Source organism: Dinoponera quadriceps, unplaced genomic scaffold (assembly GCF_001313825.1).
Source record: "Dinoponera quadriceps isolate SergipeBrazil2010 unplaced genomic scaffold, ASM131382v1 scaffold3061, whole genome shotgun sequence".
NCBI classification, from domain to species: Eukaryota; Metazoa; Arthropoda; class Insecta; order Hymenoptera; family Formicidae; genus Dinoponera; species Dinoponera quadriceps.
Window position 1 is genome coordinate 831508 of NW_014557306.1, and position 21884 is coordinate 853391.

The 21884-nt window shown below is 45.6% G+C and overlaps 3 protein-coding genes across 5 annotated transcripts in view; 2 read left to right on the plus strand and 1 right to left on the minus strand.

The window, feature by feature from the left end:
* LOC106749005 (protein bric-a-brac 2-like) overlaps positions 1–14805 on the minus strand; it is a 424643-nt gene extending 409838 nt beyond the window's left edge. For all 3 annotated transcript variants that reach the window (XM_014628005.1, XM_014628006.1, XM_014628002.1), the window contains exons 1-2: positions 14673–14805; positions 13226–13281 (exon numbers count right to left, since the gene is read on the minus strand). The gene's annotated coding sequence lies outside the window, so the exon portion shown is untranslated. The remainder of the gene's footprint in view (positions 1–13225; positions 13282–14672) is intronic.
* A 2765-nt stretch (positions 14806–17570) lies between these two features.
* On the plus strand, positions 17571–19428 carry LOC106748971. Its single transcript, XM_014627939.1, has 3 exons — positions 17571–18207; positions 18339–18728; positions 19415–19428. Exons 1-3 carry the CDS (start codon positions 17571–17573, stop codon positions 19426–19428), a joined length of 1041 nt encoding a protein of 346 aa, XP_014483425.1.
* A 311-nt stretch (positions 19429–19739) lies between these two features.
* On the plus strand, positions 19740–21612 carry LOC106748975 (protein YIPF1). The gene is made up of 4 exons (XM_014627946.1): positions 19740–20054; positions 20233–20618; positions 20696–20876; positions 21098–21612. The coding sequence occupies exons 1-4, from the start codon at positions 19856–19858 to the stop codon at positions 21307–21309; spliced, it is 978 nt and encodes a 325-aa protein (XP_014483432.1). The 5' UTR covers positions 19740–19855; the 3' UTR covers positions 21310–21612.
* Positions 21613–21884: the final 272 nt, after the last annotated feature.

The following is a 21884-nucleotide window of genomic DNA, read 5'->3' on the forward strand; positions in this document are numbered from 1 at the left end:
GACCACGGGGTACGACTGTCTTCTTCGTGAGAGAGCAGCAGCTAGTAGAGAAGAGATCGCGGCGGCTCTTCCTCTTCTTTCGCGTATTTATCTCCTCGGTGAACGGCCACGTACGAATTACCGATATCTGCTTGAGCGCGATCCACCTCCGCGAGGGGGGGAAATCGTGAGAGAGATCGCGTTCTCGAGAGCGTAACCGCGAGAGAAAAGTCCCGGCCACCACGATCGCGAGCCGCCGTTTTGCGCGACCCCACCCTCCCTCGTGTCACGCTCCCGCCTCCTTCGCCAACTTTTCTCTCTTTTCCGGTTTCTTTCCTCCGCTCTGTGGTTCGGTCTTCGACGCTGCCGACGAGGAGAGTTGGGCTTCGGGATCAAGAACGACGTCTTTCTCTTTCTTTCTTTCTCGGGGAAGACGCTTTCGGATAATTACGCGAAAAAAAGCCTTGGCGCTCTCACTGAGAGAAACGTAGGAACTGCTTGCCTTACGCGGCAGCTGCGGCACTCCGTTGCGCGAATCGAGCGTGCAAATATTATTTTCACCCTCGAGCTATTAGGTTTGCAAAAACAAAAAGAAAAGAATTGGAGAAAGGATGTCTCTTCAGTGGTGAACCGTGCGCCGGTCTGGTATAATTCAAGTAGTCCTCGCGCTTATGAAATAATTACTCTGACGAAAATTCCGGGGGAAAATTCGAGCAATCCCAGGAAGCGCCTCGCTCTCTCACCCTCTCTTTCTCTCTCTCTCTCTCTCTCTACCGTAGATTCTATTAGACTGAATCCCGCGGGAGTTGTTCAGCACGTATGTCGCGCGTGCCGCGAAATTCACGGTTATCCTTCTAACAACGCGCCCAATCGAATTTCGGCAGGTCCGAGAACGTGGAGCGGTGCCGGGCACCACGGGCGGCCAATTCGTACCTCCGGAAATGCGATTTCGATCGACTCGGCTGCGCCCCGTCGTCGCCGCCCGCAGTAATCTAACCTGCAATTCGCAGTAGGCACTGATTTTTGCCCAGCCGGGGGTCGCCGCTCAGAAGAGCGGCATTCAAAATGTCAACGAGTCCGGGTAGCGAGTGTGCCGAAAATTATACTTCGGAAATTAATTTATACCATGTCCAAATTACGAATCGAGATTACTTTTAGCGAAAAGTATCACTGCAATATGCGATACTACGGTAATATTAAGCATCATCAAAAAGTTTGACGAAACGCGATGAATATGTTACTGCCGATGTCGTACTACGAATATCAAAGTTAATCTCTTTGCGTTTCGAGGGTGTTGCAGCGCGACGCCATCTAGAATTTGTCATAAAATTTAGGGAACACCAAGACGCCTTTTGGCTTTAAAATCAGTCTTGAAATTAGCACTAAATTAGTTTAGATTTAAAGACCGAGAGGCGTAGCTGCAGTTTCCAAATTTGGCAAGAATTTTCTTCACGACGCCATTGCGACGCGCTCGCAATGCAAAGGGTTAAAAATGCAACACAAAGGACGTCGATACGTATAAAATGCCTTTTGTACATATCGATATCGATTAGACCGCGACGAATGTTGTAACGGACGGACGTTAAGGAAGAACGACGTAACGGGGACAAAGGCGGCAGCCTCGCCGATGGCGTGAATCTGCAATCTCGAAAACAAACCGTATCCGTGGCACGGTAATAAATATTAGTCGACAAAGTGCCGAAGGGCGTTTCTGGCTCACGTCGAGCGGCGCGGCGCGGCACGGCGTCCGCTTCCACTAACGTCGAGGGTGAAACTCGACGGGGGGTGGCACTGGGAGGGTGATTCGCGGCCCCGGGGATACAGAGGGCGATTACTCGGTTAAGAGAGCGATTACAATATCTATCCCCGATCTAGTTGACCAATAGGAAATTTAGAAAAACCTACCGACGGGGTGCTCGAGTGGCGCATCTGTCGAATAAATCGCGAGTTTTCCGTGGAGGGGTGGCGGGCTTTCGATGAGGAGCAAATTCGAATCTTTTTTCATCGACAAGTTAAGGGCACACGGCGAGATATTTCATTCACCCGCAACCCGATATCTCCGATAAATTCAATTTGCGGTGAGAAAGTTGTCGCGGTTTTGCGGCTGGACGGCTGCTCGGTCAAGCTCGGCGAGAGAGCCCGAGAGGTGCGTAATCGCTCGTAAACCGACGTCGTGAACCTTCCACACAGGCCAATTGAACCGTGAGGATCGGATACACGATGCTGTCCTAATAATCCGAGGGCTCTTTTGTTTCGAGCATCACTCTCGCGTCATTTCCGATAAGGCGGCCCGCCGGTAGTATGCATCGCGACCGAAAGGACTATGCGTTGTTTTTATCTATTATCCGTAATCAGATTTGTATTTTCCTCTTTTCGGGATTCCGGCGTTGAACGTTCAAATTCGATGCGAGTATTTTTAGGCGAATTTGAAATTGGGCGCGATTTCGCGACGGAAATAATTACAGTCCTTACAGATTGAAACTATAATTACGAAGTCGTTTAGAATTGAGGACAGAAGAGTTTCGCTGCTTTTTATAGGCTTTGCTTCGACGAGAATTAAATTTCGCGATCTCGTCACGTCACGAGATACTCTCATAAACGACAAATTGCAACCGTTGGAATTGTTTCGGATTAACGTTACGTTTAATAATCGGAAAGTACTAAGTATTACATAATAGCCGTCTGTCGTTTCTACAGTTATGCCGTTACGGCATCGTAGCGTCTGAGAGGCGCCTCGCTTTTCCCCACCCCTCCCCGCTACACCAATGAAAAACGCGTCCTCACTTTTTATGTAAATCAAATAATAATCGTCTTCGCGCATGGAAAGCTAGAAGTGTGCTAACGCCCAGTGTTATGCAAAGGACTAGAGTTCCTATTAGTATTTACATACAATCGAATCTATCGCGCATACATTTACATACTGCGTAATAAGTGGGTCGTCTCCGAGAGAATGATAAAGCATACACGCACACGCGCAAGCTGATTAAAATACGTTATATAAAATATTATTGATCCAAATTTCCTGTTATTGCTCTTTCCTGTTATTATGTATATTATAAAAGGCTCCCGAGCTTTTTCACGGCTCGGGCTAAATAAATCGCGTTCTTCTCTCAAAGACAACCCGTTCGATCGTTCTATCGGATCGCCGTTGGTCCTCGTGAGAGATCCATTCCGAGTCAAAATTTGGATTCTACATTAATCCTGCAAATTGCAAACTGTAAAACATGGAAGATCAATGGAGAATCTCGAGATAAACATTATATGTGTTGTTGTCCTACCTTGCCACGCTGAAGGAAAATTATTTAATATTAAATGATCTAATAAAGATTAATGGAGGTAAATGAATAAAAATAACATATTTTTATACTCATAATCTTTTCTTTTCTTGTGGCGTCGAAAGTCTCGATGCGGATTGGAGTTCTTAAAAGAGCTGATAAAAAAAGCTGCAAAAGCAACAGTTATCCAATGATGCCGCTTTCCAATAGAGATTGAAATTTGGATTCCGTATTATTACGAAGCTAAACATTTGACAGGAAAAACGTTGGGAAATATAAACAAGATCAAATTCGTGCCTTAAGAAGCATTATTGAATGTAAAAGTCAATATTCGTGATATTTGCACTAGAGATTCTAAGGCCGATATTCATAATTATATATTTTTTATTATTTTCTTCAGTGGAACATAGCTAATCACAGATTCACGGATCGTTATTCAGCTATTTGCATCAGCATTTTTGGTATGATATAAATACAGGTGCAAGTTGACGAACTATCGAAAATTCACGAAGCTATAGTTATTTGTAAATAACAATGCATTACGAATATCGGCTTAAATTTTGACGCGGGATACCAATTTTTATTCTCGTTAAGTTTGTCAAAGGTCCGTTAAAATCGGACGTATTTTCTGTAATAATGATTCGTCATATCTGGAAATATATGACGAATCATTGGCCACGTGCCGGTGTTCTGCCTCCTCCTTTCTGACTTCCTAATCCAGCATTCTGAGTGCATCGGATATGGACACTAACACTTGGCACTGACACTCGCGTATATACACTTTGATCGGAGATACACGTGTTATAACGAGCGCAATGCCGGCGAGAGCGCGATTAAGAATAGAAAAGTTTGAAGAAAATCATTTCTAGCACACGTCCTGCGGTATATACGTCGCTCTCGCCGGCTCGAGACGTAATGTCAGACTCGGTTACGGAAAGGTACGCGACCTTCAAAACTGAAACAAAACAGCTCCTTCTAAAATGGCAATGTCACGTCTCACCAAATGTCAACAAAACTGTCGTATGCCGCTAGCGAATGACGCATATATTCAGCAATGGAAAATTTATAATATACACATAAACTATCTATACATTCTGAGACGTAAACATTATCAACTTCATGAACAATGCATATCAAAAGTCCACTGAAGTTTTTGTATTACAAATTGCATTCGGACACGATACGTTTCTTTATATACCGATTCAAGTCAATTTCTTTCAACGCGAATCACACGGGAAGAACAGATGTACTTGCCCTTTGGTCAGCGTCTTCATTCAAATGCATTAATTATAATTGTTAAAACAACGTTTTGTCCATTTTTTCTATTTATGCAGCATATGGCTCATACGATTCTGCAACTTGAATTAGTAATATGAATTGCATCAACGTGTAATTTATTGTCTTCTTAAATTTCAAATTGGCTGCAGGAAAAAGTTGACGAGTTCGACGAATCTATTATTAAAGGGACAGACGGCGGACCCGGGATACTCCATATAATTGCCGCAATCTATCAAGAGCGCAACCTGGTAATTTTAAGTAATGTCGCAAGCTTAATACGAGTGTTTTGTACCGCGCCAGCGTTTCTTACGTTGTCCGGCACATTAATATGTGTGCATATATATATATATATATATATATATGTGCGTATTTATGTGAGCGCATACGTATGCACGCACGTGTATTGGTGCAATTTCAATAAATTTTAATAATTTTAATTCCCGGATAATTGTTATAGCCGGTGTGTTATTATTGCGTTATTATTATGACTTCTTATACCGTGACATACGCATTCGTATCACGATATTATGTCACTATTGCAACATTATAATTACTGTAATATCGCACGTGTATGCATTGACGGCGTGTAACGTCGCGCTTTCATTCCCCCCACTCGTATACGTATGTTCGAAAATATTGCCTCGGCGGGAAGAAATTTTTCAGAAACACATATATCGTATTTTCAAATCGCTTTATATCCTTTTCATCAAGGACGTAAAAGCCTTCCTGCGTGCGCGCGCGTGTGTACGTCGCGGGATCTTTGCTAAATTCATTTTACAGAAAGCCTAGCCTTTTTGCAGAACGCCTGCGGCGTAAAAGGCGGTGTTTTATGAAAGGCTGGGATTTTTATAAGAGGACTGAACTTACAAATATCCCGCGACATATTTAAACAACGAGAAAAGAATCGTCCGCTTTTACCGCGCTGAAGTTACGAACGATGCGCATCCCTTTCGCATATTCCCCGTTTCCCTCGGCTTTCTCCGGTCCGTTACAGCAGATCGCGATTTGCCACATATATATAAAGCAAAAAGCACCGTCATTGTCTTCGATCTATTCCGCTCATCTATAGATACACTTATCGATCGATGAGGATCAACGAGCGGAAGTGCCGAGCAATCTAGGGTGCGACGGGTGGATTCGTTTTCGATTGGCTTTTCCGCGCGCGAGGTATCACCGACGGGCCGAGCGAGAGAAAGCGCGCTCGCTCGGCGGAGGAGAGCGAGAGACAGGGAGTGTGCGACGACGAAGCGACAGGAAAGAGGGTGAGAGGGGGGTTGGCATAAATATTAATATAATAGCACTGATTGCGCTAGATCGCGGGGGTGCGCGAGCGTACGACACGTTGCAAATAACACGCGGGGATGGAACGCGGCGAGGCGGAGGAGGAGGTGGGGTGGTGCTACGCGCGAGAGAGGACGCGAAGAGGAACGAAGGGAGGAGGAGAGCGGGTTGGTTATGTCGGTAGCATAGTGACATATCCGAGAGCAACAACGTGATGACGCGGGAGCGAGCGAGGAGGGGTGGCAGCAGGGGGTGAAGGGGTCGGTGGCGAGAGGGACGAGTCGTGTGATGAACAGAGAGAATGAAAGAGATGGTGTGAGAGCGAGCGAGCGGGCGAGGAAAAGTGAGACGGAGACAGAAGGGGAGAGAGAGAGAGAGAAAGAACGAGGGAGAGCGCGTACACGAGGAACCAAGAGGAAGATAAATAGATAGATGGACCGAGAAAGAGAGGCGAATGGAAAGCGAGACAGGGAGGGCTAGAACGAGCAGAGGGTGAGAGGGAAAGAGAGGGAAAACTGTTCCACGTCGAGCATCGGGGGCTTTTCCGGGGGCGGGGGTAGCACCACGGGCATTAAATATACACGCTGATTTGTCGTCCGCGGATTGTCACCTCTGATAGCTTTCATTTTGTTGTATATCGGTGCTCGCGAGCGCTCTCGCGCCCCGCCGCGCTTTTCGACGTAATTCGGCCCGCTTGATTGACTTTTGAGCTGGCCTTTATGGCGATATCCGCCGGCCCCCCGTGCGCGTCCATTCCTCCTCTCTCTCTCTCTCTCTCTCTCTATCTATCTTTCTGTCTTCCTCTTTCTCTTCCTCACCCCTTGGCAACCCCCCTAGAACGAGGAGGGCGATTTATCGAGAACCGCGCGCGCGTTCGGTGCACTCACTCCTATCCCGCTTTTCGGAATCGTCCCGGCTTTCGCCCGGGTGCCCCCTTCGTCAACAACGAGTCGGGCGCCCAGGGCGCGACGTTTTCGGCAACGACACCACGGGGCAAAACTCCGTCCGTCCGTCCGCCCTGTGTACACGGGGCGAGCGTGTCAAAATGATCGCGCGAGAGAGTTACGCGAGACTGGCGATGCGATATTCCCTGGCTTTTTCGGTAAATTTATACTCCACCTACTCTAACGTCAATCAGTGTAAATCCGGATTATCCGGAAAATACAATTAGCGGCGAATAATGACGATGTAAACTACCGCGTTTGTGTGTGTGTGTGTGTGTGCGCGCGCGCGCCCCCGCGGGAGAAATTTCAACGGCTTGCCCCGTCCTCCCTAAAGTTTTTTTTCCTGCCGTACTTCCGGAAGAAGTCAGGCTTGATTTCGCAGTCGCGGCCGAACTTCGCGGGCCGACGTGCGCAGCCCGCGCGGCGCTGCGGAACTGCCGTTCTTAATTTCGCGACGGTGATTCTTTGACAAGTTCGTAATCGATTTTTCCGCGCGGGGAAGCGCGCGCCCGTATATGTCCCTTTCGCTCTCGACCCCCTTAATTATTCCCTCAAAGCCGGAAGTTCCTTCGGCGACACGCACGCAGCAACGACGACGAGTCCGGACACTTCCGAAATTCGCGGCTCGACGTGAACACGAGATGCCGTCGATGCAAATTATTACAACGGCGGTACAAACGAGAATACGCTGCCATTTGCAATTCATTTACGTGCGGCCGCGTTTCTTGCCTTTTCCTTCTCTCTCTCTATCTATCTTTCTTCCTCTCTCTCTCTCTCTCTCTCTCTCTCTGCCTCGATCTCTCCGCCTCTCCTTCTTTCCACCCTTTTTTATTTCGCTTCATTTCACGAACGGTAAACTCGTTCCGGATTAAATCGCGGCAGGTTCTTATCGGCCGGCGCGCGAGCCTCCATTCGTTTCCTTAGTTATCCTTATCGCGGCCTGTTTCCACGAGCCGCGCCGCGTATATTTTATCAACAGCGTCGGTGCTCACAATGATTTTGAATAATACGACGCGGCCCTCCCCGCATTTGTTGAACGTCCGAAGAATTCCGCTCGCATTGTCCGTCGCCGGAAACATCGCGAGCTGTTTTCCCGCGCGCTCCCGTACACATACACCCTCGCGCGCGATACGAGCGATGAGCCGTGTCAGCCCGAAATAAATACGCTTAATTCCTAAGAAACGCTTCTGCGCCTTTTTTCTCTCCCCCACACGGAGGCGCGCTCTGGGCGAAGCTCGAACGCGCTTTTCCTCACCGGCGGAAAGCGAGGGGATAATGATTCATCGACCTTATGATTAAATCATCAGTCAGCCAACTCGCTCGCTCGCTTGGAAATTTTATTTCCACCGTCAGAACTCTACCGTGTGATATAAAGGGTCTCTCTCTCTCTCTCTCTCGCTACCACGCTCGAAGCGCACCCACCGTTGCCACGATCAATTCTTTCCCGCGGAAAAATCGATCGCCAATTATCCGAAGCATTATATTTGCGGAGACACCCTATATATACGTTTGTTATGTATATTTCAGCACAACGCGCGTCGATTATTCCTCGGCGCTCGCGCGTAGAACAGAAGAATCATCGCGCCTTATTAAACAGCTCGTCGTAGTCGCGACTATAATTTTAGAAGCTCCACGTTTTACACTACGGTTTTTCAATTAAACTGACGATTATTATTCTATAATATCGGAGCGTGACACGCGAATATCCGCCGGGCTTTTACACGAATGAGAAAATCATCGCGCCTAATTAAATTAACTCTTAAATCTATCGATCGCGAGCGTAATTTCGGGCACTTGCTTTCATTAGAATTATACCCGATAGATATGACTATTACATATTTCAGCGAAACACGTCAGTTCCTCCGTGCTTTTGCGCGAATAAGAAAATCATCGCGCGTAATTGAGTGGCCGATGAATCGGCTATTATTTTGAGAAATAACGTCGGCAGCCTCCAATATTGATGGTGATCACATTGACTACGTTAATTTACATTATTTAGACGCGAAATCGTCCCCGTCTCTTTCCCTCGTTCCCTTCCTCTCTCGAATAGAAATAAGGAGACATTACTTCCCGACCCATTGTTCCGTATATGGAACGGGTGGTTGCGAAATTGTTATAATTGGCAAAAACTAGCGCGCCAGATGGATAAGATGAACGGTCGATGAATAATGCGACTGGACGCTGATGAATAACGCACCGTGGTACCGACGGCATCGCGCCGCAAATCTACCCTTTCTTCTCGCTTCACGCATTTCAGCCGAGACTGCGACATTAACCCTCTCGACCACAATGCTCGTCACTGCGGCGGCCGCGACATCGCGGCGAAAGTAACCGAATGTCGCGACCCCATTACAGCGGACGATAAATCCATTTTTTCGAAACCCGGAGATTTTGACTCTGACCCCCGGTCGTTGAATCATTCATTAACCAGTGACCGAGACTCGAAGATGCATTTCCCCCCGCAACTCGAGTTCCGTACACAACCGACGCGGGTTTTCTCCGATTTCAGATATCGCTCGGGTAGCGGAGACTCGGGCGGCCGTGTGAAATTCAATTTTCGCGCGGATCGCATGTACACACGCACGCACGCAAACGTACCGGGAGATTTATCCTCGCGAGGCTTAAAAGCGGGCAGCGCGTAACGCTCTCGCTTATCGCGCCGGCGTGTTGCGTCTATGCGAATTACGCGGCGAGTCGCGACGGAGAAACGACACGGCGAAGTAGGCGGCACGCGAGCGCTGCCACGACGGCGATAAGAGATTTATTGTTTTGTCATTCTACGCTCCAGATAGCCCGGAATGCGAACTTCATTACTTTACCTCTCATGCGCGCGCGCCCGCGTTGTACCGATACCGATGTACAAATCACCGCGACCCTTCCGGCGGACCGCGCCGGTAATCCGCGACGACTCGTTCCCTGCTTGCTAATCGTCGACCTAATCGCCGGTATGCATCTCGCGAGCACGGTATTAACCGATTATTTCCAAGTGCATTTGCAGCGCGTGCTCAAGCATCGGGAGAATTTCCTATCGAACGCCGCTGTACTTTATCTATTACAAGCGCAGCCGGAAATTAATCTCGCTCGGGGTGAGAGAGAAAAGGGGGGGGGGCGGAAAGAGAGGGAGAGATTTCGCTTGGTTAATACAATATTAGAAAATAATATCGCGTAATTACGACGAGGGGAAATAAAAAGTGGCCGTCACGCAGAAAGGAGAGCTGTCGAGTTGGTCGAAAAAACGACTCCCTCTCCCTTTCTCTAACGTGAAAGCAGACCTTGGGAGATACCCCGGTGTGACATTTTACTCCATTATTGAGAAAGCCGCTGAAGACGCAGTATCGGAATTTAGACGAGAGAAAGAGGCCTAGATTATTTTATTCCATTATTGAGAAAGCCCCCGAAGACGTAGCGTTAGGATTAAACGAAAACGAACTCGGAATTATTCCGCTTTGATGTAATAACGAAAAGGGGGACAATTCGTAAATTACAATTTCAATATTTCCGACATGCCCCACCGAAGTGCCGATCGTCTCGAAGCATCGATCCCGTACCCTTCCATTATTCCTTTCGTCATTATGCGTTAGAGATTACCCTCGGGGCCCGCGAGGCCTCGGCTACTTCCCGGTGGCCGACGAAGCAAGAGCAGGTCGCCGAGAGCGGGCGCAAACGTCGAAGGGACGGGAATCGGTGATCGAGGTTTTTCACTCGGACCGCTTCTCCTCCGCCCTTCGTCGCGCTATTCAACGGCCACCGGCCGATAACTCCATTCCGGGGGCTAACTCGCGTAAAACAGATAGGCCCCAAAGTGGCGGGAGCATCGACGACAATCGACGGAAGCGAAGCACGGGCACAAAGGGGTCTCGGACGATCTCTTCTTCCACCCTCGTCGCCGCCATCACCTCTACCTCCTCCTCCTCCACCACTCCGACTTCTCGCGGCGGTCTTACGCTTTGCCCAGCGCTCCGATAGCGCGCGATAGCGTTGCGCGGCGCGCTGCCGGTTATTGGAAATAGCCCGGTCGATCTACCCCGCCGTGAAATACACACAAGTCTAGCGCGCGAGCCTACGTCATACCTTGGCGTGTGTACATTATTCATGGCCATCGGTGAAAAGGGCGCCAGCCGTATTACGTATGCCGCGGGTTATTATGCCCTCTAAATGTTTAATGTGTTTGCCTTCCTTCGCCGGCCACGGACGTGGCTTTATGTTTTAGTAAGTAAATTACTGTTTTTTTTTTATTAGTCCTCCACCGTTTATGTTGGTTCAATCGATTCACGACTCTCTCTCGTTTTCTCGTTCTCTTTCTCTCTCTCTCTCTCTCTCTTCCTCTCTTTCGCCCCCCCCCCCTTTCTAGCCCCCTTCGCTCTTTTTCCCTTTCTCTGGCACATATCTGTGTGTGTGTGTGTGTGTGTGTGTGTGTGTGTGTGCAGTCGTGTGCGCCTGTGTGGTTTTCTCTCTCTCGGCCGACGTGAATTTTTGTACCGCCGCCCGGCGAATATTTAATCGTCCTGTCTTATTCATTTTTAGTGCGTCGTACGCGCCCCATCCCCGCCTCACCCCCGAAATAAGGGCGGCCGCGTACAATGGTGCGCAATGAATTTCAAAGTTTGGTCTTCCTTTCACGGGCCCCGGCCGCACAATAGCGGAAGGAAATAGCGACGAATCGTAATTGTTTTGCAAGTGCCGTCTCGCGCCACCGCGAGGTAAAAATTTCCGAGGTGAGCTCGAGATACGCTCTCGTCGCCGTAACGATATGTAACTTCCCCTCGCCCCGGTCCCTTGGACGGAGGTGACAAGGGGTCACCAGAGCGAGGGGTGAGACGAGCAAAGCTAGTGGGTGGTTCGAGGGGCAGGGGTGCGTAAAGTTTCTCGTCGGTACCGGAAGTTCGTTATTTACAAAATTAATATCCGCCAGCAGCTTTTCCCTCGGACCCCCCCCCCTCGTTAGTCGGGGGGGAGGGGGTGGCACGGGACGACACGAGTGCGACAGGGAAAACGAGACCGGCGGGGGCGGGTGGAAAGGGTGAACGGAAGGTCGGGGGTCGTTAAAACCGCGATCGCAAAAACGCCGAAACGCGAAGCCCGGCGGAAAGTTTAGAATTTACTGCCCCGACATATTGGCTACGAAAGCACACGAAATTAAGGCTAGTAAAACACTCGGCTGACACGTGCCCCCACTGTCCCCCGCCCACCTATCCCCTGGCCGCTGCGGTGGTGCCCTGCCATCGCGTTTGTATCTCGCGAGCGGGCGAAACGTTCGACAGGAACGTTCGTCGGACCGTCTTCCGCCGCGTCGCGCGAAATTCCGCCGTGAAATATTTCGCGACGGGGCGCGAAAAAAAAGAGAAAGTCGCCGCTGCTAGTCGTTCCGGCTAATTCGTCTGAAAGGGCGCCAAAAATGTTTGCCCGGATCTCGATACTCGCCCGCCCGTCCGCTCGTCCGCTCGATGAAATAACGCGACACCGTGTAAATGCGATTTAATTTTTCACACGAGCGTCGCGAGAGACGCTTTTTATTTTCCGCCCACTGTGCTTCCCGCAAGGGGTCGCCGGCGGAATGGGGCCCTTCGCTCCCTTCCGCGCGACATCCACGTATACGAACTGCTCCGGTTTCGTGCCGCGTGTCGTCGCCCGACCGCGTTGACGCGCGTGTTGTTTCTCCTCGTTTGGATTTTTAATATCGCGAGAGATATTTTCTACGGCAACAGCGGAAACGACCGGCGCGTTATTGACGATAAATCTCGCGTGTTTCGCATTTATAAATTTGATTTGCCACGCGCTCGACAAATGTTATTCTCCGACCGATACCGGCGTAGCGCAAATTCGACGTTACTCGCTGTATGATAATTGGCCGTTGCGAAGTCACGTTTTTTTTCTCCGCCAAATTTATTCGCCAATTGTTCCCACCTGTTCGACTAATTTTCTCGTTAACGTTGCGCGACGTCATGACGCGCGGATGATCAACAATGAAAACGCAGAGTAATAATAAAACGTCGAATTATTAATAATTATCTTGGCTAAATTAAATTAAATCGTCCGTGCGTTCTTGCTCTGACAAATCCGCGATTTTAAACGCGGAAGCTCGCGGACTACGCGCGTCGGAGTACGAGACCGATAGCGACATCTTTCAGCTGCAACGCGAGCTGCATTTCTGTTTCTGTTGCGCGGTAATGCAGACGTGGCCGGGGCCGCCTTATGGTTGGTACGATGTTCCTTGGTCGATATTTATCGAAGCGAGGAACGAATATGATATCGCGCGTTGAAAGATGCAAAATAAGCGATCGCAGATGGAAAAAGACGTAATATCGCATGATAATAGCAGAATGATCGCAAAATATTCGCATAATGATCGCCTAACGATCAAATATCTTAATTGATAAAATTATACTAGGCGGATTAAGTTGACAACAAAGAGATAAAATGTAAAATGAATAATAAAACGGAGGAAGATAAATAAAACGTTGGGCTTACCAAAACGGTGAATGAAAAAGAAACGGGAGGATGTGCGAAAGTGTGCGAGGAGGCTTCTGCAACAACGGAAAAAAAAGAAACTCAGTTAACAAAAAGAAAAATTGTAGGAAATACGGAGGAATGTGCGGAGATTTCGAGCGAGTAATCAAGAACGCCTTGTCAATCGTCGGCTGCATACAATTTATTCACAAATGTCACATGTTACATCCCAACGTTGTTGTAGATAGCTGCAGTGAGAAGGAAGAGCACGCTGTCGACGAGAAAGTATATTTCATCGACAATACTTCGAACTTTTCTCTACAGAGAAAAGAATACGACGCGGTATTCCACGTCAAATGAATAATTCGCATCAACATGCGGAAACGTCGACGTATCTAACGACCTTTCCATTAGTTTTAACACGTTTTCAACACGTTTGCTACCACTGTTCATCTGGAAAACCTCGCCACAAACTACTCTATATACAGGGTGTCCCAAAATAAAGAGAACGTCTAAATATTTTGGAAGCTTAAATATAGAGACCTTAATAAAAAAAAATTTTTTTCATATCATTAAAAATAAAGGAGATACTTGGGTGTTCTTATGCTGGAACACTCTGTTATACAATTTTTCCCTCAATAATATAAAACTTTTAATTTGTTTATATGGACATAGATAAAAAATGATTGTGTCACACATATGCGACGTCGGTCTCTCATGAAAATTGATATTTCACAACCGTATGACGCGTGATAAGTAAACGCGCTTACGAGGATAAAATTAATATCGATTTGGAGATATCGCATTTACGTGAGAAAAAAACACGCGAATTCTATCGGATATTTTTCCGCCGCGCCGTGCGGATCGTTAAAACGCGAACGACCCGAGTCCCTCGTGCGAAAACACTCACTCACGAGTTGTAATCGCGATTTCCCGAAACGCTCGCAGGTTTTCGCGAAAATCGACACCGACGGCCGCATTTCGACGAAAAAGAAAAAAAAGAAAACCCCCGCCCGCGCGTCAGAATGTCCTAGATGCGGCCCTGGGCTGGCGACCGATCCTCTCGAGACCATCGCGGCGTGGTGTGCGTCGCGGCGCGGCGTGACGTCTCGAAACGCCGTCGTCGTCGCGTCGCCGTCGCGCACGCACACCCTGCATTCGCTCGCTCACCTACGCGCTCACACACACATACACGCGCGACGCAACCACTTGTGGATATCCCGTGTTTCGCTGCGTTGGCGGCTGCGCTTCCCCGGCGTCGCTCCGCACGCGACGCGCCATCTCGACGACGCCGTCTCACCGTGAAACGTCGCTTGCGAAAATCCCAGCGTCCCTCCGTGCGAACAAGCTCCGGAGCGAGTGAGCGAGAGAAGGCGCGCGCGCTCGCGCGAGCGCGTGTCAAACGCACGCCATGTCAAACGCGTAGGGCCGTCGTACGCGAAAAGTAAAGTGAAACCGGCGTGCTTACCGAGACTCGAGACACCGGCGGACCTGATGGTGCCGTGGGAGACAGCGCGGTGCGAGTCGCCGCGCGGAAACCACGATAAAATCACCCGAAATTGCTGCTGCTGCGGTGCGCGCGGCGAGACGTTTCGCATATAGACAACTGCATGTACACACTGCGACTGTGGCGCCGACTCGCGGCCGCCGCACGCCGCTCGTGAAAATTCGCCAGAGACCGAGCGCCAACCTGTGCACGCGCGCGCGCACCTCGCCCTCTCTCTCTCTCTCTCACTCTCTTCCTCCCACGTTCGCATAGGGAGCAGCGCGCGATTTTCCGCGATTTCAAAGCGCACCGGAGGTAACGCGTCTCCCGGGGGACGCGTCTAGATTATGTTTATATTTTGCGGATAACTTTTTCGACTGCATCGACTTCTCTTCGATCACCAACTTACGCGCCGGTTTTCTTCAAAGACGGACACAGTCTTTTATCAATCGGTTCCATCAAGTCCAACTAGGGCCGTTCTGAATTTGCTAGTGGTTTCCAAGTAGACGACGCAAGATGACGATATACCGCAATTATCGTAAAACTCCTAAAAAATAAACGTTGTTGCATTTCGCTCGATGGGAAGATAATACTCTGGATTTCTCGAATCTGTCGCAATTTGCCCTCGCACGCGGTCACGTAAAATTCTTTCAGCGTCCTTCGCTCTCTGCAAATACACGACGCAGTGATCGCTTCATCGCACGTGTAACCATTCGATGTCGGAGACCATCGGGCGATAAAAACACTTGAAATTTACGATATCATAATGTGAGATCTCAGTGAAATATGTTTCGGCATATACCCCGCTTAAATTTTTAGATTTGATCTTTCGTCAGTTATTTCCTAAAAATAGGTGCAAATACTAGTGTGAAGTACCAAGTCGCGCGAGCTGCAAGGATATGTAAGGATTCGAGCAGAAGTTTGCGTCTGCAACAATCATGGCCTCACACTCTCCAGATCGAATGATTCTGCAAGCGGATTCTACACATAGAGGCTGCGTTTCCATGTAACACGCCCCGACGATTTTCGCGCTGCGTAAATTCATTTAGATTTACTCTCGCGTCAAGAATAGTCTCACAAATATGTTCCAAGAGGCATCTTGCAGGATTGAAAATATGAGCTAGGTTGAAAGGATATATCCAAATATTCCGCATCGAATTTCTCGATGTTATTAATCTTTCCTAAGCGACAGTTCTTCATATTCCACGCGTTAAATCATACAAACGATATAACGTGTTAATTTACATTTGAAACACGATATACTTCGGGTGTAAGATTTAAAGAAATATTACCTTGTAGCTATCGGTAACAATCGTCCGAACCAAGATCTGCCTTATTAAATAGATTCTTTTGAAGGTGCTTGATGCTGTCAGATTCGGGAAATCTGACAATTTCAGAAATAACGATTTTCGTCTCCGAGCTCAAGTTGTGCACCGCCATCAATATGATTTATTCCTCAACGTTAATTAGACAAACGTTAAACTGACTCGACGATGGCACGACCAAACTTCTTTATATACTTTCCTCTTCTCAATTAAAATTTCTAGTAATATAGTCAGAAGTCCTCTTCAGAATTTCTAATTGTATATCTGAATGATTGGAAGCTATTGTATGCTAATATTTAACTATTTAAATTTATAATTCCCAAAATGTTTTCTATGTTAGGCACGATATCATGGCGATATCGAATCCCTCACAGTAGATAGAAAAGAAAAATACTACGCTTTATTTATATATTCTTTTCTTTAATGAGATATTGACATTTTGATATTTGCAATTCGAAAGAATTCTCTTGAATCCTAACACTTATTTAAAACATTTCCTCTGACTTTACATACTTAAAGAATTATGGCGATAAATAAATTTCGTCCAGGAAAACCGAAAGACACATGATGTAAAACTGGATATACATAAATTTAATGTTCTGTACGACAAACATAATTTTTCATCTTTTTATAATGAATAGTTTAAAAGTCATGTCGGCCACGTTCTTATTAGACAGACTGTAAGAACAAGAATATAGTTTAACAATAATAATGTTCCGTTATCTTTTTTTGCGCATATTTTGAAAAGCAATTAGCACCAAATAGACAGAATACGGTCGACCCATTTCAGAAATTTCTTTAAAAAATGAAGTGGGACCTCTTCTAAGGCCTTTGATCCCCCATGACCTTAATACCCCGACTGTTATATAGAACGGTCAAGCAACTTCTAAAAAGTTTCAAAAAATTGGTGTCATTATTTTAAATTATTACGGCAAAGTTTATATTGCCTTATACAGAATATGCTGTACAAGTAAGGTACGTATTATAAATGTTATATGTTACATGAACAAGATTTCCAATGTACGTACAATCAACAATGTACTTGCAGTCGTCTGATCAATATTCATAATAATTGTCGCCGGATATATGAATATTAATCATATGGCATTGCATGTAGATTGGAAATCTTGTTTATGTAACAATTATAATGTTGCAAATGTTGATCTTATAAACAGTTCCCAAGTGACATTACCATATATTTTATACATATGTATACATTTATAGTTTTATAAACTATAAAGTACATATTGAAAGTTAACAGATCAATTGTTTGATAAACCCGCGCGTAACAATTTGTGACTTTCTCCAACGGATATTCATAATTCGTTATATCTTCAAATACAACTTACAGTTCGCCAACAATTCCAGAGTTGTGCGCGCGAGCATCTCTAAATACCTTCTCTTAGTGTCCTCAGAATAATCATTCAATACACATGTGTTTCTACTGGGCGTAAAGAATTTAATTGTTTCGGCTAAGGCGCCGAGTCCCGTACGTTACTTCTAAATTAATATTACAAATAACACATCTGTGATTATACATCATCCACGTGTCGTAATGTCTGCATCGAATCAATTGATAGTAGCCTGTGACGAAATACAGACTAATCTTTACAATAAGTTTTTCAATCCGAACATTTGTCACGTTTGTAAGACGGCATCTGATGACAATTTCATAACGTGCGATCAGTGTTACATGATCACTTATTGCAGTGAACAACACAAGGAATTCCACCGAACGCAGCATATGCAGATCTGCACGGTTATCAGAAGTTTCTTACGAGTGGATGAGGGATGGGACACTCGACAGTTAAGCCGGGAGGAATGGATCATGTTGAGGCAAGAATACTTAAGCTTAATCAAGGAGGAATTACGCTGCGAATTGCTGATGTACGAAGAGCAAATGATCGTGTTTGCAAAATCATGCCTGATCTGTCGTCAACAAGCGAATCTGTCCGCGTGCGCGATGTGCCATTCCGCTAACTATTGCGACGTTCATGTAGAACTGTTTCAAAGATGTCACATCACTAATTGCAAAGAGCTATTGTTGTCTCTCAATTTAAAAATTACGTCTCTGAATGGCTTTAAGCCTTGGACAAAATTCGTTGCTCTGTCCGAGAAGAATATACCTGTCGTTGACATGGAAACGTTTCTTAAAGAATATATGGAAGCGAGTAGTGAAGTAGACGATGATCGTAGGTTTTTAGCGATTATCTGTACTCCGATTATGTATTGGCACCACCGACATTATACCACGGACAGAACATTGCAAAGTTGGTAAATATTTTGAATAAAAAAAATGACAATTATGTTGTTCATGTAATAGGTGCAGACATCTTTGATATGTATTGCGCTCCAGTTTGGAGACTTCTGATGCATCTTATTTGCGAGACAGACAATTTAAGGGTTGTACTGATAGGAATGGAATTGAAGGAAAGATATCGAAGTTTTGTTATCAATGTTGCTACTGAGCGCCCCGAAAGAAGGAACCAGAAACTTATCATTGAATCTTGTCGTATGTTGTATCACGATTATGTGTGTAGTACGTTATATAAGATACCAAACATAATTATAGGGTTCCGGATGGATCTCACTCAAGAGGATTTATGGTTGGGGATAATTTTAATGTTGCGCAGTCAAAATTGCCCGTTGCTTTTAACCACCGCCTGTAAACTTAAAACGGAACAGAACGTAAGCAAGTTGAAAGAAGTTTTAGGTGCGTCTTTATTTCTGTATTTTGGCGAAAATAAATTTCGTTCCTTTGTGCCTTACTGGGGCTGTATGACCGATTATATATATTATCGTAATAAGTATTTAGTTATTGTATTTAGTGCCGATCATTAATACGATTTATGTTCTTACAAAATTACTTGACATAGATAATTGTAATGTCACGTTACTAACGCCATTTTAAACAATATAAAATATTATGTGCATATTATTAGAGAATACACACACACACACACACACAATGTATATGTGTATGTGAAAATACAATAATATATAAATTATAAAATACTGCTGGACATTGCTCGAAATGCATACAAGCCATTTATATATTTTTTGTAAATTGCAAAGAAATATGTAAACGTGGAGGGAGTTTTTAATACACATGCTTTTTCAAATCATCAATTACATTATAAATTTGTCGATAACAATAGTTTAAATATTTGCCATCTCGAGATTTTTGAAATTAAATGATACATGTTAAACTTTACCAAATCAACTGTTTGGAAAACCTACGATACGATTATTTGCGACATTCTCCTTGATAACAGAATTTATAACGGACAACAGATAACAAATTCATAATTCGTTATATCTTTAAATCAAGTTTTGTTTGTCAACACGCAATTCCCGAGGTGTGAGCACACAAACAAATACCTCTAAATACCTTCTTAGTATCTTCGGAATAATCGTCAAGCATATATCGTGCTTGTACTGAGATAGCATAGAGAATTTCATTATTTCGATCCGGAACACCCCCTGTATAACCAGCCCTCCGAAATTCACTGTCGGTACTAAAAATTTATAGTTTGTTACGTATATTATAGATTTTCAGTACCACAGTGAATGTCGAAATATAGTAGAGACAGAAACGAAGTCCCGACGCGGCATTGCTCAGCTAAAAAGAACAGATCTTACGGCTTCCGCACACAGAACGTGGAAACGCTTGCCGCGACGCGGTAGCCAACCAACGTGCCGCTTTTCCGTGACAGACTAGAAGTTTATTGGCTACCACGTCGCTTGTTGCCGCGTTCTGTGTGTACCTAAGCTCCATTAGAGATCACTGCTGGATACAGTTGATAGTTGTCAAAGTGAAGATAAAGGAGAACCGGAGCCATGGACGGTGGTCAGCCGAAAAACACCGATTCACAATTTATATCCTTCAACGATTTCACACCGATAAGTCAGGCTGGTAACACCGAGGGACAGCTAGGCACCGGGCCTTCCACTCATCAGCCATTCAATAACCTCCCCAACGACTCCACTGGCGTCGGTATTATAGAAGATCTACAGGGATTACCCAATAAAAATGAAAGTTCGTAATTATAATTTCTCTCTCTCTCTCTCTCTCTCACACTTAGTATCAATAATGAAGTATCGTTTGCGCCTTAATCATGATCAATATTTTTATCCTCTCCAATTTGGAAGACCCAAGTCTTGTTTGGTTAGTTTTTTGAGTTGATTTTAATCATAGTACAATTTCTGCTTGCCAGGCAACTCTCAACACAGCTTCTGGGCGATCGAATATTACCAGAAGTTCTTCAATGTCAATACAAACGATGTCTTGGGGCGACTCAAGCGATCCATGATACCATATGGTCGCGACAATTACTTTATAACGCACATTAGACCAAATCCAGACTTATACGGGCCCTTCTGGATATGCTTGACTCTGGTCTTCTCCATTGCAATCAGCGGGAACATGGCGAATTATTTGCAGACTGCTGGCTCTACTAAATTCCACTGGAGATATGATTTCCATGTCGTCTCCTACGCAGCTACTTGTATATTCCTATATGCCTGGCTTGTGCCATTGGCTCTGTGGGGCGCATTAAAATGGACTAACAGCTCGAGAAATACTGAAGAAGAACTGATTGAGGTTTGTTACCAAGTAATGTTTACAATCTTTTTGCATGGCATTGTTTATTGTAACTTTGTATGATTTTTATTTTCCAGTCTTACGCTGCTCCGAGAATAATAGAACTTCTGTGTCTCTATGGATACTCTCTAACTATCTACATTCCAGTGACATTTCTGTGGACGATTCAAATTGGCTGGTTGCAGTGGTGCTTGGCCATAGTAGCGACGCTTTTATCCGTAGGAGTTTTGCTGCGGTCGTTATTGCCAGTCATCGCAGGTGAGAAATCACATGCAGTGTTTCACTGACGTGTAGTGAGTGAGCTCAAGCCCTGTCACAACATTTGATATTCTATATCTGAAAACTAAAAAGAAAGTTAAAAAAAACAGTGCAAAGGAATTTCCGTATTTTTAAGAAAGATCGAGCTTTAAATAGAGATAGTTAAGTGGCTCATCTTGTAAAGATAAGCACCCAGTTATAAATACAGTTTGAATTTGCAGGTAAACATCGAATAATATACGTTGCCGTGATCCTGGGGATGCATCTGCTATTGGTGGCAGGCTTTATGCTATATTTCTTTCATCCATCCAAGAGCGCCATACTGCCCACGAATGAATTGTTGCCTTCTCCAACGCAAGCCAAAGTGTTGCACAACGTAGAAAACATGTTGCAAAACAACAGCCAAATCGCGGCAACATCCTCGACATCTTGAAACGTCCACACGCAGATTCAAGAATAAGGACAATTCCCGAGACTACGAGGAAAACTATTACTCCTCCGTTCGTGCGCGTGTGTGTGTGTGTATATATATATATCGGATACGATTTTATTTAAAGGAACACCGCACCGTCGCGTATCTCCAGTAATCAACGCGCGGAATGGAACGCACACACACTGCTACCAATCGGCATCGCGTCCTCGTTCGCTCGTAAAAATAATATTTATACTATAATATGTAATTATGTGAAGTAATTATGGCGCACCAAGAATAAAAATGAATACGCATTGCTACGAAGACGAGAGAGACTATGGATCCCCGCTTGGTCATATCGATCATTAATCGTCATGCATGTAGGAATAGTGAACACACACACAGGAGCGGCCAAGTGTCTGGTTGATTTATTTCACAGCCCTACTGCAATATAGGGACGCGTTACATTAACGCAACACACACACACACACACGTATCACATACAATCATATCATACGAAAAGATCTTCACGACGTTGTACATAATGTGTGACCGATATTAGTATACTCATATATATATATGTATATATATATATA

Excerpts from the sequence above, each read along its gene's own strand:
- LOC106748975 (XM_014627946.1), top strand. The coding sequence starts at position 19,856 with ATGGACGGTGGTCAGCCGAAAAACACCGATTCACAATTTATATCCTTC. Across the intron at positions 20,619-20,695 it reads CTGAAGAAGAACTGATTGAG|TCTTACGCTGCTCCGAGAAT; the intron begins GTTTGTTACCAA and ends TTTATTTTCCAG. Across the intron at positions 20,877-21,097 it reads GTTATTGCCAGTCATCGCAG|GTAAACATCGAATAATATAC; the intron begins GTGAGAAATCAC and ends TTGAATTTGCAG.
- LOC106748971 (XM_014627939.1), top strand. The coding sequence starts at position 17,571 with ATGTCTGCATCGAATCAATTGATAGTAGCCTGTGACGAAATACAGACT. Across the intron at positions 18,208-18,338 it reads TAGTGAAGTAGACGATGATC|GTGCAGACATCTTTGATATG; the intron begins GTAGGTTTTTAG and ends TTCATGTAATAG.